At 43.3% G+C, this 16,985-nt stretch overlaps 2 protein-coding genes across 4 annotated transcripts in view; one reads left to right on the top strand and one right to left on the bottom strand.

Annotated features, from left to right (window-relative positions):
- NAA25 (N-alpha-acetyltransferase 25, NatB auxiliary subunit) overlaps window positions 1-4,814 on the top strand; it is a 70,894-nt gene extending 66,080 nt beyond the window's left edge. For all 3 annotated transcript variants that reach the window (XM_054510514.2, XM_045887626.3, XM_054510513.2), the window contains one exon: window positions 1,967-4,814. In XM_054510514.2, the coding sequence (XP_054366489.1) occupies window positions 1,967-2,089 (123 nt within the window). In that variant the 3' untranslated portion in view covers window positions 2,090-4,814. The remainder of the gene's footprint in view (window positions 1-1,966) is intronic.
- Window positions 4,815-8,658: 3,844 nt separating this feature from the next.
- Window positions 8,659-16,322, bottom strand: ERP29 (endoplasmic reticulum protein 29). Its single transcript, XM_045887631.3, has 3 exons — window positions 16,044-16,322; window positions 11,352-11,490; window positions 8,659-9,490 (listed from the first exon to the last, which is right to left on the bottom strand). Exons 1-3 carry the CDS (start codon window positions 16,185-16,187, stop codon window positions 8,988-8,990), a joined length of 786 nt encoding a protein of 261 aa, XP_045743587.1. The 5' UTR covers window positions 16,188-16,322; the 3' UTR covers window positions 8,659-8,987.
- Window positions 16,323-16,985: the final 663 nt, after the last annotated feature.

Here is a 16,985-nt window from a genome sequence, read left to right as displayed (position 1 = left end):
TTCTCATTTTAAGTATTCATTCTGAAGGTTATCTTTAACTTTGGGCTACTTTAGATTTTTCAAGACTTGACTCTGTCCTCATCTTTTTTTTTTTTCCTTTAAGATTTTATTTACTTGGGCACCTGGGTGGCTCAGTAGGATAAGCGTCTGCCTTTGGCTCAGGTCATGATCCCAGGATTCTGGAATCGAGCCCCGCATCGGGCTCCCTGCTCCGTGGAGAGTCTGCTTCTCCTTCTCCCTCTGTTGCTGCTCCCCCTGCTCGTGCTCACTTGCTCTCTCTGTCAAATAAATAAAACCTTTAAGATTAAACTTAATTTGACAGAGAAGAGAGAGAGAGAGACAGAGCATGAGCAGAGGGAGAGAGAGAATCTCAAGCAGACTTGCCGCTGAGCACAGAGCCCAGTGCGGGGCTCAGTCTCACAATCCTGAGATCATGACTTGAGCTGAAACGAAGAGTTGGATGCTTAACTGACTGAGCCACCCAGGTGCCCCATCCTTATCTTTTGACCTTGGGAAGTCACTTAACCTTCCTGGGCCTCAATTTCTTTATCTGTAAAATGGAAATCATAATACCTCTTTTATAGGATTATAGTGAGGATTACACAAAACAATAATGGAGGGGGTATGGGAGGATGGGGTATTTTATTGCCTATTTTTATTGAAGTCGTAATACTTATACCAAGCAGCACCAGCCACCAAATGTAGGGTCCATATAGTGCTGGCTTTTGTCTTTTGGGTGGAAAAAATTTTTTTCTTCTTCAATTCAGTTTCCACTAGGTTTACTTCTTTTTTCTTTCCTTTCTTTCTTAACTTGAAACACTGTGCCTCTGGGCTGCCACCTCCAGGCCTAGTCCTTTTCCCTCTTCCCTAGGGGTATCCACTGAAACTGGTTGTGTGCCAAGACCTTTTAATGTAACCTTATAATGTACTCTAATAGCTGGTAGGTTTTTGAAAGTAAATGATAAACTCTATTTTACACTGAAACTTGGCTTTTTTTTCACCTAACTTTATATTCAAGAGATTTGTTCAGGCTAATGCATATACATCCGTCTTATTCTTTTAAACAACTGTATGGTATTCAAAATATGAATGGATCATAGCCATTGGATATTTTAGTTGTTTATATACATTTACTTTTACTACAGTCCTGAATGAAGTGTATTTTACATACCTTCTCTACTAAAGCACATGTGTATTTCCAAAGTAGTTGAGGTCTCAAGGTAGTATTGTTTGGCCAAAAGGTGTGCTTCCCTGGGTTCTTCAGGGCTTTGCAATTGCCAACTTCATGTAACCCTAACCAGTTCTCAGCCAACCTCCTTTCTCTGTTTGAATACTCCATCCCTTTATTTTTTGTAGTCTCTACTTGCAGGTCAAGTGTGTAGCACATATTTGAGGAGGTCTAGGAAAGCTTTGTTATTTTTTTAGCTGTTTGGTCTCTGGAACCCATGGACTTTGTAACTAGAAAAGTTGGCAAAGGTAAAAGGTAAATTTGATGCCTTTAAGAAGTGGCTCTGATAATGTCCAAATTAATAATTTCTACTTTTGTTTTCTGATGAAATAATCAGAAATCTTAATTTTTCTATTTTGTACAGCTAATAAAATAGTAGTGATTTTATATCCAGACTACTTAGTAATAATTTTCTACCTTTTTTTCTGGATGAACATTAATAATCAGGAATCTCAGTTTTTTTATTTTGTATAACTTAAAACAGAATACTGATGAAAGAATTGAAAGAATAATGATGCTAAAGCAGTAAGGTGTCAGTGAAAAATCACATGGAAAAATACTCATCTGTGATGAGCTTTAAGCCTTCTTTGCATTTTATGAAATTGAAAATGACCTATTGTATTCTGATGGAGCTTGCAGTGAGATCAAAGGTAATGGTAATTTTTACTTCTATGAGTGGAACTATAATCTGGGGGAATGCTTTCAGAGCAAGACCACTAATTCTTATCTCCTTTGTAGGAAGAGAGAAAATTTTCAAAAACTGTGCAAGGGAAGGTGCAGAGCAGTTATCTACACTCACTTCTGGAAATTGGAGAGCTGCTGAAAAAAAGACTGGAGACCACAAAGAAACTAAAAATTTAAGGAAGTGTGAACCACAGGCACCAATGACTCTACAGCAGAAAATGACATCATCTTCCCAGGCAAAAGCTACAACTGGTTGACCATCATTTTAATCCAGAACTTCCTCATAAAATGCATGAAGGACTTTGATTGTGAATTAATTTTTTAGGTATTAAATGTATACAACTGATTAAATTATTGTATATAAAGCAGAAGCAGGACCCTCATCTGGGTTTGACCACTTTTTATACATGTTCATATGCATATGGCAGCCTCAAGAGAGCCCCACTTTTCTTCTTTCCTTCTATCACCAGAAACATCTGGTGGGTGGGTGCGGGGGGGGGGTCCTATAAAAGCAGCAATAGAAATTAAGCATAAAGCATTGACCTCAGAGCAGCTGAATGGGCCTACCATTATCGTAGCGGGTGTTTGGTCTGGTCCTTGAGCCTTAGGAAGCAGAAAGCAGAAGTATAGGGGGACCGTGACTGGGAGAAGGCCCTCTTTCCACATTAGTTTAGTTTTGAGGCTTCCTCAGCTGCTTGGCTCCCACAGAACCCAAAGCAGGTACCCAAAGAGCCTCAGATGATATTTGGCATAAGCACCTGTCACTGAAGAGCACTACTCAGATGACCACGGGCACTCAGTGTTTGGCTTAATAGTCCAAAAGCCAAGAAATCCCCATCCTAGCTCCTGTGAAAGTTAAATCACAGATAGGCTTGTGTTAACTTACACCATATGGAGGGGAAAGCAGTGCAGACCACTTATGAGCCTGCTGAGGACTAGCTTGCTGTCTTTCTCCATCTTTGGGAAAGATGGGAATCACTGTTTAAAGAAGAGAGGTGTACATAATTTATGCAAGCAAGTCTAATACCAATGTCATTGGTTTTGTGAGATATATATATATATGTATATGCTTTTACATATATATTTTCAAGCATATATATATATATATATGCTTGAAAATAGATTTAATACTTTAGTGTTTTTTAAGTGGGGGGTTTGGGGAGGAAGGAAGGAATGTATATTATGGACTTAACCTAGGTTTTAAGTTTTAGGCTGGCAAAAGAAATGTTACCCATTGGGTTTGACGTTTGGTCTACTTTCTTCAAACTTGAGAATTACACCAGGATGGTGTTTACATTGCTTACCTGGAGCTCCCCAAGACTATAGCTTCAGAGGTTGGTCTGACAGAAAAGATAAACATTGCTCTTGAAAGTGTTACACAGTTGATATAATTGCTTTGATAACTTTTTGCATTTGAATCTGTGCTTCTGTTTTTGGTCTTTGTTACTCAAAACACCATTAAAGTTAGTAATTCTGTAAGAGCAAAGATACGAGTTTGATGAGAAAATTCAAGCATCTGATGGAGGGTTGATTGGTCTTAAAGACCTTACAGGTCCTTTCCTACTCCTCCAGTGAAATGTGGTACTTTTTTCTTTCAAAAGGAAACAAAAGCGAGCTTGGGAAATCTTTGTATGCAAAACAATTGCATTTTGTCCCCTCATCGTGACTTTCTTAGATTCACAATTTGATAGGGTGATTAATAGCTGCTTAAACTTCCAAGGAGATTTTTAAGAAAATTACTACATTATCTGTTCAAAATAAGACTTGCTGGAAATCCTAGTCCATCAAGTAATTTCAAGAAATTATTTTTTGATGTAAGTTGGTACCCACAGCCATCATACCCCATCCCAAATGGAAGAACTGCCTTGAACAAGATGAGTTGAAAATTCTTACTGATTCCAAATCTAATTTAATGACAATGTATCATAATTTCATAAAACTATTGCCTATTTAAAATGATGGAACTTGGTGTGTGTATGAGGGTGGGGGTATGTGTGTATGGCATGTGTTCTTGAAATGATGTTTCTTTGAATATCCAAAAATACTGTACATAGAAATAGAAATCCTCCATGAAACAAGTCTTCAGCTGACCATGGTCAATCTAGCATATGTGTGGTCAGTGAGCTGGCTTTGGTCCTCAGGGACAGTGCTTGACTCCAGTGGTCTACCTAACTAGTCTTTTGCCTAGGGGCACCTGGGACCTCTCCTGGTTTTAGTGACAAATAATGTTATGTTGAGGTTATGCTTCCTTTGTTACTTGCTGACTTTCCTACTAAATGTAGCATTCCAATTAGATCCAACCTCTTACATTTTGGGATAATTGTAAAAAGAATGAAATTATGCAGAAATGGCCAATATCTTTTATTGATCTGTTCTTTTGGAAACTGTTATGCACTATAAATTGTGTACAGTTTAAAAAAATATATATATATATATATTCTTACATGAGTAAAAAGCACCCTCCAGGAATTGTATGTCATTGGTATTTGAAGAGAATTCCCAAATAACCCATTGCTGCTGCTGCTGTTTTTGGTTTGTGTGGGTTTTTTGTTGTTGTTGTTGTGTTTGTTTTTGTGTGGTAAATTGATAATTTAAAAAAAAAAAGGAAAGAAAAAACACGACTACTGTTTACAGACTGAAAAATTACTGCTTTTTATACTACTGAGATCCTAAGTTAAGACTCTCCAAAGCAAACATTTGGTTTAAATCATTTATCTGATGTGGATAAAGCATAGAGAAATTTTTAGTGTTCTTCACATAATGGAAAATGTACAAATGCCTAGCTGTGTTGCCCATCAATTTTGTATATTTTCATAATTTTAATTGTTCAAAATTGCATTATATTTTGCAATCACTATGTTCAACCTGGATTTGTCTTTCATTTAAACTTTTAATATAAAAAGGGGTTTCAATGTATCTATGGCCTTGTTATTGAAACTCTTCCTACTTATTTGATGTCATTTATTAATATGGGAAGTATATATTCTTCCTTCTTCAGAACTAAGTGAAGCATACATAGCCAATTCAACTAGATGGGTTAATTTATATAAACACTTCCATTTTAAGTTGGCATTTCTGCCTGGGTCATATCTGTTTGGATTCCTAGAAGCCACAACCTTTTAAATGATGTAATTCATCTCAGTTTTGTACTGAGTGTTATATTCCCTTGACAAAACTGTAGTATTCGTGAATTTAAAATTTTTATTCCAAGGCCACTGGCCTTTTTGTTTAAAAGTAGTACCTCACATGCTAGCATTCATGAATTCAACATACATGTATTGGACACTTCTTTACACTAGGCTCTGCTGATACAGTGGTAAATGAGAGCACACATCCTAGTTAGTGGTCCAAGTGGGGGAGGAGATAAGAAAAAGAAACATTAGTTTGTAAGTCCTGTTGTAGGTAAATCAGGGTGTGTGATAACCTGGGCCCAGGAGTAGTGCCATTTGACCTGATTGATGAAGAGTCAACAACTGAGAAAGGAACCTAAGTGCAGAGGCCGCAAGGCAGGAATTACTGAGCATGTTCCAGTGAATGACGAGAAAGGGCTCAAGTGACTGGGCTTAAAGGAGTCGAAAGGGGGAAGGAAACGGGGTAGAAAGTATAGTGGCGGGGGTGTGTGTGTGTGTGAACAGAAATTTAGTGGGAAGTTACTGGAGGATTTCAGGCTGACTGATGATATGATTAATCCAAGAGTACTTGGGCCCACAGGCTGAGATCAAAAGTTGATTCTCACATACAGACAGTACAGTGGAAAGAGGAGCTCCTAGTTTCCTTTCTGTCCTATACTATTAAATGCCCTTGTCTGGGCCCTGAGAAAAGTCTGTTTTTGCCTGCTACTCCACCTCAGCATTCTTTTTCCCTGTTATAAAAGGTGGGTACTTGGATTTACCTCAATATGTTATTTTTTTTTACGATTTATTAGAGTGTGTGTGTGTGTGTGTGTGCATGTGCACAGGGGAGAAGCAGAGGGAGGGAGAGAGAATCCCAAGTCGACTCCGTGCTGAGCGCAAGCCCGGTGTGGGGTTTGATCTCACGACCCCGAGATCACAACCTGCACCAAAACCAAGAGTCCGCAGCTCAACTGCCATTTTTAGTCTTCCCCAAAAGGTGGGCTCAGGTTTATACTTTTTCTTCCATTTTTAGATGCTGTCACTGCCTTGATCCAGACCCATATTTCACAGTAACAAATAGAAGGTAAGCAACCATGAGCCAAATGCTTATAAAAATTGTGGGGTACCTACAGCAGTTTATACATGGAACCACAGAGCTCTCTTGCAACCTCCAGCTTCCATGTATCCCAGTTAAAAGTGTACTATTTCACATATATGAGAAAGGAAGTTACTGCAGGTAAGGCTATCACCTAAGACTACCTAGTGAGGTAAGGGTTACAGAAGATTCAAACCCTTAAGCACAGTTGGAGTTGAAATCTAGACCACCCCCAACCCACCATCTCACATTCTTAGTCTTGATGGCTACATTCAAATTCTCAGATTCTGTCTTGGTTATTTATTGAACAATCAATCTTTCCTGAATTAATTCTGATGCCAACTTTTTTGGTGGTACCAATTGCCAAGGATTATTTGAGGTAACTTACAAGTTCCTCAGAATGAGGTTCTTTGTTGGATCCAGGGTCTCACTTGCTTCAGGTTATCTACAAACTCCTGAGAAATTGTATTTGTTTGATTCTGGGAAGCCAGTCCATAGCCTTCCTTGTAGTCTGATTAGTAGCATCAATATTATTGTGAGCCACAATATTATTTAATTAGAGGAAGAAGAGGGAAGGAATCCATTTGACCTAAGTGTAAAGGAAGATTTAATTTTATGTGGCATATGCCAGTCACTTCAGACTCTATAGAGCTTATAGAGGGCCCATCTTTAATGAAAAATATTTGATATAAAGAGCCTCTGATAGGATAATCTAGCCCTGCCCAATGGCTCTTCGAGTCAAGACCCTAGGCTTATAAATATTAATACTTGGGCGCCTGGGTGGCTCAGTTGGTTAAGCGACTGCCTTCAGCTCACGTCATGATCCTGGAGTCCCGGGATCGAGTCCCTCATCAAGCTCCCTGCTCAGCTGGGGGTCTGCTTCTCCCTCTGATCCTCTTCCCTCTCGTGCTGTCTCTCATTCTCTCTCTCTCAAATAAAAAAAAAATAATAATAATAAATAAATAATAATACTCAGCCTGGACTCATCCAATGAAGTACCCATTCATGTGCTGCTACCTTTCACAACTGACGGGATCACATTCAGGGACTGTGGATGCATGTAGTTGCAGAGTTCTCTCCCTACTTGCCATTTGTCTTACTGTATGTCCCATTACGACAGTGCTTAGTTCTTTGGAAGTGAACCTGTTTTATACAGATGAGAAAAAACTAGAACAGCTAAACAAGTTTATCAGTGAGAAGCATCCAGAGAGATCTTCCAAAATTTTCAATTAGAATGAAACAAGTAGGGGAAATACTGATATACAGAGTTACATCCTTTTCTCAAATGTTGAGAGTACCTATGCTGGTTACCGGCAGGTGTTTAGGTCTGAACATCTTTTTTTCTGGTTTTATTTATGGTGGGGAGGGGCAAAGGGAGAGAGAATCTCAAAGCAGACTCTCTCTGCTCTGAGCACAGAGCCCGACTTGGGACTCCATCCCATGACCCTGAGATCATGACCTGAGCTGAAATCCAGTCAGACGCTCAACCCACTGAGCCACCTAGGTGCCCCTGAACATCTTTTACTTACTTGGTTTGAATTGTGAGCCTAAGCTACCACAATTGTTTTTGTTCCATCCAATTCAACACATGGTTTTTCCTGCATTTTTTAGTTTCCAGTGACTTTAAATACCAATCTGGCTGAAATGGAGGAACACAGACAAGGTTTTACTTGCTAACTCCGTTCAACTCAAATTTCTTTGTGTGGCTGTAATAATAAATATTTCAGGAGCTGCACTTTGGTATTTCCAAGTAGTTAAATATGAAAGTGGAGATGGTATCATGAACCTTACCATTGCAAGTAATTGCTCATCACTCCTGAAAACAGATTTAAGTCAGTACAGTGGTCTCCCACTCCACTTCTTTAATATTGGTACTTAGTGAGTAACTGACAGTGACAAAGTAGCTTAGATGGAAAACAATCCCCTTTTTAAAAAAAACTTTCGAATTAGACTGAATTCTATTATTTTGCTATCTAAATCCAACTCAAAAAAAAAAAAACCATCTGCTTTTATCAGTAAAACTAAGAATTTGCTCTATGTTTTCATGGAGTATGGAAAATGATTACACTGAGCTTCTTTAACGTTGCCATTCCATGGGCACCTGGGTGGCTCAGTCGGTTAGGCGTCTGCCTTTGGCTCAGGTGGTGGTACCAGGGTCCCGGGATCAAGCCCCGCATCAGGCTCTCTGCTCAGCGGGGAGCCTGCTTCTCCCTCTCTCTCTGCCTGTTGCTCCCCCTGCTTGTGCTGTCAAATAAATAAATAAAATCTTAAAAAAAAAAAGTTGCCATTCCACTTTAAGGACCAGAAAAAGGACAATGCATTTTGCCACCCACAATCAGTCCACTGGAGTTTCAACACCGGTGGAAAGTAATATAGGTAGGCCTTGAGCTGCGACCAGTTTCTACAGTATTAAAAGGATAGTCAATTACCGTGGTAGAGTGCGCTCCATACTGGCTTAGATTAAAAAATAAATTCAAAGGAGAAAGCAGATCACAGGCCAAAGTATAATTTGTGAAAGAAAACTGAATGGCTTCAGATCCCTTTTAACCAAAACACAGAAACTTTAATTGGGTCAGAATAACACCTGTCAAGGACCTGGGCCGTACACTCTTCTTTATAGCACCAATTCCTTCAGAGGGGGAATTTCACAAGCCATCTGGTAAGTGCTCCAGTTATACACAGACTGGCTATAGTGATGTCCCAAGCACGGTCACATCAGCGTCAATGTTTGGGCATGCTCAGATTTCTGGCTTATTAGTGCCACCTTAACCATCACTCTCTTACATCCCAGGAGGGTCTCTCACAGCCAGCAGGTAACGCTCCCCTCCCCACTCCCACCAAACCCTGGAAAACCCGGAGTGCCTTTTTACAGCTCCTCCTTCTCGACCCCCTTCTTTTGGAAAGCAGTCAAGATGTTTAAACTCTTCTGGAGCTCTTCCTTCTTCCCATCACTCATCTTGTTCTTCTCAATCAGCTTGGTTATCCGGGTCATTTCTGAAGCTGGGAAGTCCTCACCTTGGTCTAAGACCTTCCCCATGATCTTCAGGTATTGCTCAGCCCACTTCTTCTCAGTCTCCTTTACATTTGCGAGGTTGTCCTGCCCCTGCTTCAAGAGGGCCTGGCGGGCCTCCACGCCTGAGGCCCTGATGAACTCCCCAGCAAGGGCGTCATATGCAGGCAGGCAACCAGGCATACCTAGGTAGACTCCTTGCCCCTTTAGCCAGCGTTGGATGGCTCCAACCTTAACCACCCCACTATACAGGACTGGGTTCTCAAAGTCCCCATCCCGAAAGAGGTAGAAGACTGGGTAGTTCTCTTTGTCCAGCTTGTATTTCTCACTCAGCTCCATATTCAGCTTATCTCCATAATCTGTGAACAGAAATCAGGTATGAGGAGCAAGACCAAGAGGAATGCAGGGCAGGAGATTGCTATGAGGCCTATCTGAGCTGACAGCAGGAAGGATCCTGGTTGTGTTTACATTTCTCCTCTGCTACTTCCTAACCACGCGGCATTAGTCATTTAACCTCTCTGAACTTCACTTTCCTCATCTGCAAAATGGGAATTCTTCTGAATATTTATTCTATGCCCACTATACGCCAGGTTCTGTTCTGAGTGCTACGGATCTAGTTATGATGAAGAGTTACAACTTCTCTGACCTCAAGGAGCTTATATTCTTCTAAGGGTAAGAAGAGAGATGGTAAACAAATGTACATAATTAGTGCCAAAAAGATAAAAATAAAATGGGATGATGTGACAGTAGGTAAGAAGGCCTACTTTGGGTGGTCATGGAAGGCCTTTCTACGGAGATGATACGAGATGAAGGACTGGAGTTTCAAGGAGGCAGACACGTGATAATCTGGGAAGAATGTCTCAGGTAGGAAGGACTGAAAGTGTCAAAGCTCTGAGGCAGGACTAAGCTGGGTGGACTGAAGGCTTGCAAGTGCCATTCTGGCTGGAGCTTAGTGAGCAAGGGGAACATGGGATAGGTGACAGGCAGAGTCTCTACCACATGTGAGGTGTTGGGAAGACCCAATGGGGAGAAAAGTGCACTTAACCTGGAGAGTTCAATGCAATCTATGGTATTTGCTATGTACTTCCTAACAGGCAGTAGCAGTGCCGAGGACTGATGCTGTGACATCAGGTTTCTTATACCTTGCCAAAAAGAAAGGGCCAAGGCTGCCTGTTATGGGGCCGTAGTATAGGAAGTGTGGGGTTCCAGTCCCATGCTGCCACTTCAAACTGTATAATCTTGAGCACGGTACTCTAAGCATGAAGTACAGGGGTCACAGTACTTTATTCCTAGAGTTGTCACAACGATAAGATACATGGATAACACTTAGCACAGGGGCCTGGCACATGGTAAATGTTTGATAAATGTCAGCTGCTATTTTTCTAAAAGCCCCAAGGGAGTGGATTTGCAGCTGGGTCAGAACTAACTGCCCTGGAAAAGTGTGGCAACTATCCCTACCCAGGACCAGACTCTCCAGCTAGCTAGGGAACTGCGGCATCCCAGCTGGAAGGAAGCTGAGAGAGGGAAGAACCACTGCACTTGGGAATAAATACTCAGGTGGAGTTCTGGATGAGCCATTTCCTACTACTCCATGGCCTGAAACAAGTCATTTAGTCCCTTGAGCTTCAGTTTTCCTCAAGTATAAAAATGGAGAAAATGTGCCTCACTTTTTAGGCAGGGTTCAAGTGAAGATGCAAAGTGCACTGTCTGTGCACACCTTTACAGACTGGGAACCACCACATGTTGACAACTATTATTATTAAGAGTGGTCACTGTGGTTGACAGCTGTCCTTGATTTAGTGGTAGCTCTGAAGAATTTGAGTTAAAGCCAAAATCCAATCGTTTTGGTAAAAAACAGCCGAAAAGAAGATGGAGAAGTGACTATGGAGACCCTAGGAAGCATGATACCTCCTCTGACCAGAGTCCCCTGCAAGGAGAGCTCCAGATTCTCAGAGTAGGTTTAATGTTAGTGTGGGGTGGAGGGTGAAGGATGGGGGAATCCCCTTCCCTTGGGCACCTGCAAGGACGAACTGAGGTTCTGCTCAGAATCAGAATCTGCTCAAGCTAAGCCTGCCACGGGTACAAGATTCTCGAGGCCATGATCCCACTTACACTCCTGTGTGGCTTAGAAAAGTGTTGGGTATTCCACCTACAAGGACGGAAATAATTCCTAGTTTCCTCCCCTTCTGCCCTCCACAGTCATGATGGACTTGTCCATACCTGAGATCCCCACCTCTGCCACCAAGAGATCATCGCTGGAGGCCGAGTTTTCAGCCAGACGCTTGAACTCATCCTGTTTCTCACCGTAGGGGTACTGGGTGTCGAACTTCACCAAGACGAACTTGCTTTTGGGAATGACCTGAGGGCACAGAGAGCTGAGCAAGTCCAGGATTCCAGGGACCTTTGGGGCTAATTCCCTTTCTCAAGGGACCCTTGTTTAAGAAACAGAATGGAAACCATGCCTGCAAGGGAGATAAGTGCTCACACGCTAGTATTCATTCATTCATTCATTGACCCATTGAATCATTTAATAATTTATTGGTGTTTGGTACCCCATTAGGTATTGGTTCACAGTAATCAAAGACATATACAACCCTGCTAAGAATAAACAAAGCTGCAGCTCTATTAAGGCCTTCTCTTCCAGTGGCCTTTTCAGTAAGATTAAGGGAACCCTTAGAAAATACTACATTGGCCCCACTGGCCCCATGGTATGCCCATCATCCCAGAGGGCCTTTCTCAGTAAACAATGAACAAAAACCAACCAACCAACCATCTGGCACCCATAGAGGTGCTTTGGCTAGGGAGCCGAAGGCTGAACTACGCAGTTTCAGGGCTCACAGGAAGTTGCTGAGAGGCAGGCTTAGGACAATGTCCCCTCCCTAGACCACAGTTCCTTTGGCTAGATCTCCAGGTCCTAAACTGTCAGGGTCAAGACCTTTATTTCAATTGTGGTAAAATTCTCATCACACAACAGTCACCATTTTAGCCATTTTAAAGTGTACAGCAGGGCGCCTGGGTGGCTCAGACGGTTTAGTGTCTGCCTTCAGCTCAGGTCATGATCCCAGGGTCCTGGGATTGAGTCCCACATGGGGCTCCCTGCTCAGTGGGGAGCCTGCTTCTCCCTCTGCCTGCCGCTCACTCTGCTTGTGCTCTCTCTCTCTCTCTCAAATAAATAAATCAAATAAAAATAAAGTGTACAGTACAGTGAAATTTAGTCCATTAACACTAGCATGCAACAATGACTAATATCGATTCCAGAACATTCCTGAAAAGGAATCACATACCCATACACATTTTAAGCAGTCACTTCCCATTCCTCCTTCTCTCCCCAGCCCCTGGCAATCACTTATCTGCTTTTTGTCTCTATGAGGTCACTCTGATGGCATCCTACAATATGCAGCCTTTGGTACCTGGCTTCTTTCACTCAACATCATGCTTTCGAGGTTCACCCATGTTGTAGCATGTCTCAGTATTTCATTCCTTTTTGTGGGAAAATATATTCCATTGTATGGATAGGCCACATTTTATTTATTTATTCATCAGGTGATGGACATTTGGGCTGTTCCCACCTTTTGGCTATTTGTAAATAGCACTATTATAAACATTTGTGTACAAATGTTTGTTTGAATGCCTGTTTTCATTTCTTTTGGGTATATACCTAGGAGTGGAAATGCTGGGTCATATAGTAATTCTGTTTAAGTTTTAGAGGAATCACCAAGATCTTTGTTTTGATGGTTTCTCCCAATGCACAGCTTTATTCTAACAAACTGCCCTCTCCTTCTCCTATAATTTTTTGCTTTTCTAATCAAAGTAATCACTTCTGGCCAATTTTTCATCATAGACAATCACTGTCATAATTAAGTCACAAATTGACATCATTCCAGTTTTTGTTAGTCTTTGTTCCTATGTGTTGTCTATTTGGTTTTAGCTTTTAAAAAATATTTTAACACTGCCTTGAGACACAAGGAAAGGAGGAGAAGCTAGCAGAACAGGCAGTTTTTTTAAGTGAGGCCCCAAAATCTGAGCTCTGGGGGCCTAAAGGCAGGTAAGATTTTTTTTTTAAGATTTTATTTATTGGGGCGCCTGGGTGGCTCAGTCGGCTAAGCATCTGCTTTGGCTCAGGTCATGATCCCGAGCTGGGATTGAGTCTCACATCAGGCACCTACTCAGCAGGGAGCCTGCTTCTCCCTCTCTCTCTCGAAAATTTATCTCTAAAATAAAGATTTTATTTGTTTATTTGAGCCACCTGAGCCACCCAGGTGCCCCACAGGTAAGACTTAAAATATAAATCAGATCACATCCCTCTGGCCTGACTGTCCTTATTTCAGCTCAGCACAACAAACTCATTTCCACTTAGGCCTTTTCATTTGCTGTCTCTGCTGGCTGGAAGGCTGGAATACACTTTCCCCAACTCCTTCATTCAAAGCTCAGTTCAAATGTGGTCCCCCACCCCCACCCCATGGGGAGGCCTCCTCCACTCATAGCATGCTAGCACTACTTCATTTTCACCCTCCTCTATCACGTTACCCTGCTGTGCTTTCTTCACAGCATTAATCGCTCACTAAAATTCTTATCTGAGTGTTTGTTGTCTGTCCTCTCCACTAGAACGTACATTATGAGTACAAAGGCCTTGTCTGACTTGTTTTCTGCTCTATCCCTATTGCCCAAGAGTGCCTGGCATGTAGCAGATGTTCTGAAAATATTTGATAGACGAACACAACTAGGGTAGGCTATGGTAGCAGATGCTACATATGTCTGGGGGAAAAATATTTTAAAAGCAAAACACAGGATCCCTACCTTCAAGGAGCCTACATTCGTATTATGGAATAATTAATAATTATATGGTGGTCTAACACTGAAACAGAATTGAGAGGCCTCCATCTTTTATTCTGCCATTTTAAGCCATCGGCAGAATGGTTTTGAATGGCACACATTTGCACAGTGAATTTTTTCCTTTTCATTAATCAGTCTGTACCTCTTAATTGCTTTAGAAATCTGTCTCCTTTCTTTATCCTTAAGGAATCGACTCCACCATATCCTATATTTAGGCAACTTGCTTCCTCAAGATGAAGGTGAATTCATCATTCATTCATTGAATAAAAAGGTACCGAGGACCTATCACGTGCCAGACACTGCTCTAAGTGAACAAAGCAGTAAAAAAAAGGAGGCAGGGTCTCTTATTTCTAGTGATGGTGAAAAGCAAGAAACAAAAAAAGGCACTGGAAATTGCTGAAAGACAAAGCACAAGGCCCCTGGACGTATTACCAGGTAGCTCCCCTTTTGTTCAGTGGTGATGGAAGGAAGATCTAGAAAGGGACTGAAGACATTTGTTCATTCATTCAACAAATTATTATTATCTTCTATGTGACAGGTAACCTGCTAGGTCGTGCAGATGATCAGGGAACAAAATAGACAAGGCAGTTCTTCATATTCTAGTGTGGGAGATGATAAAATAGACAAGGGTAAAAAATGAGTGATGAGTGCTCCACAGAGAAATCCAACTAATGTGACTGGCTCTTTTGACAGGGGAAAGACGAAGTCAAGGAAGGACTCTGAGAAGGTAAGTAATATTTAACCTAAGCCTGAATGATGAGAAGCAACCAGCCTTTCAAAGATTGGGCAAAGAATGTTCTAGTCAGAAGGAACAGCCAGTGCAAAGGGCCCATGTCAGCGATGAGCTAGGAATACTCAAAGGACAGAAAGCATGTATGGCTGGAGCTGAAGGAACAAAAGGGAGAATGGTCAGGAGGGGGGAGGAAAGGCTGAGCAGTGAGACCTGCAAGACTACTGTAATGACAATTGAGACCAGCGTGGTAACAGTAAAAACAGAGAGGCACCAACTGAACAGGAAATACTATTAACTTTACAGTGCAAAATTTCCCTAAGTCACACTTGGTCTGTGATGTTATCCCATTCCTGCTTTTGGGGGTGGGGTGTAATCTTCCCAATAAAGGCCCCAAAAGCATAGGGTGCTGTGGGGTGTGCCTGACAACCAACTAGCCATACCTAAACTTTTAAACATTTGAATAAGCCACAGATGCCAAATCTAGGACAAGGAAACCTTTTGAGAATAGAAAAAGTTCAACCGTTTGAGACAGATTTAGAACTTAGAACTTCACTTCCCAGCAATGGGTACAAATTAAGAAAATAAAACGAATGGCTTCTCTCTCAATGCTTAGTTTGCCCACCTTGTAGGCCAAGTTGAAAGCTGTCGGTGGGTGAAGACAGGTGCCAGAGGAGAGAGTTGGGACTGCAGTCAGCCTTCAACATTTCCAACGTCCATTTACCCAGGCGAATCCTTCCAAGTCTTGACCCGATTTTTTTCATTTTGTCCCTAAGCCCAAGATATTCCCTACAGAGTTCCCTTATTCTTAACGCTTGCACTTTTCAGGAAGACACAGGATCTCTGAACATTGTTTGCGTATTGCAAAGCAGGGTGCATTCCACACCAAGGGAAGAGGGTCGCGGAAACGCCAGTTAACACGCCGGGTTTCCAACCACCTCCCTCACCTCCCCAGCCCCACCACAGCCGGGAGCACTGTGGCGTCCGCCTCGCACCGCCCTCCAGGCCTTCCACTTGGGACTCGAGGATTGGATCTTGCCCGGCACCGCCCTCTCCCCCTAGGTGCGGGGAAGGGGCCCCCGGTTCCCTAGACTGCATCTCTGCAGCTCTTTTGCAAAAGAGGAAGTACAAATACTGCAAAGGCAAGGGTGCGCGGGGACCCTGGCTCCTGTGTGCCCCATGGTCACGGTATGGCCCCGGCCCAGAGTCCACCAGCCCTTTAGGATGGAGGGAAGCCCTGGGACCGTCGCTACAGACTACCTTCTGCCAGCCCTGCCTTCTTCCCCACGGGTGTGCGCTCCCCCCGATGCTCAGGCTGCACCTGCGCGCGATTCCCCCACCCCCGTTACCTTGTAGAAAGTGACTGTATCCAGGGGAAGAGCGCCCTTGGTGTGCAGGCCGCTACCGCCATGCGGAGCGGAAAACAGCAGGAGGAACAAGAGAAGGGGAAATACCGGGGAGAAAGGAGCGGCGCGGGCCGTGCCGGAAGCCATAACGCCGGATTCTGGCAGTAGGAGCTAGGAAGGCTGTAGTAGAGAAAACGCGGAGTCGGGGGTCACGTGACTTGCAGGGCCGGCTCGGATGCGCGCACGTGTACAGCCTGTGAGGCTCGAGCCGGCCTAGGGTGACAGGGAGGGGCCACGTGAGGGGCGGGGAAATGGGGCTGCCGCGCGCGCGCGCACTCGGCGAAGCTCGCGCAGGCCTAGGGTGTGGGGGCGGGGCCGCGGGTGGCGGAAAGAGTCTGCTGCGCACGCGCACTCGGCGAGGCTCGCAGTCCTCCTGCCCTTTTCCCGTCCTCCTCTGCGTGAGGAGAGGCTCGAAGCGCGTGTCTGGCGTCTTGCAGCGATTAGTTCGCTCTCTTTACTTTCGAAGATGACGAGGCTGGCCATCATTTGTTCCTGCTTTTGGCCCGTCTGGCAGTCCATTGGGACCCGCTACTGCTTTAGTCTGTCAGTCAGTCTGTGCTACCATCCTCACGAGGTCGGTCATACTCCCACAGCTCCCTTAGCCAGGACCCGAGTAGGTCGCGCAGACGCGGCTGTTCGTCAGCATGGGGGTCAGGGCCACCCCTGAACCCTGCCCAGCGCCTGCTTTGTGGTGAGTGCCTCCGCGGCAAGACGCCGGGCTCCTGTAAAAACGGGCTTTACTGAAAGCGGAGTACTCGCCCAGCTACGTCCTGGGCTCCTGGAGGTCTTCAAAACAAAAAAGTCCTAATAATTGTATTCCCTAGATATTTGTTCGGGGCACGCTTTAAACCAGATCCTGGTTTTGCCTGCGGGAATACGGAATAG

Source organism: Mirounga angustirostris, unplaced genomic scaffold (assembly GCF_029215605.1).
Source record: "Mirounga angustirostris isolate CCGP_5_RB_7025 unplaced genomic scaffold, mMirAng1.0.hap1 SCAF_14, whole genome shotgun sequence".
In the NCBI taxonomy this organism is placed as follows: Eukaryota; Metazoa; Chordata; class Mammalia; order Carnivora; family Phocidae; genus Mirounga; species Mirounga angustirostris.
The sequence above is the reverse complement of the archived record's forward strand: the minus strand, read 5'-3'. Positions and strand labels throughout refer to the sequence as shown.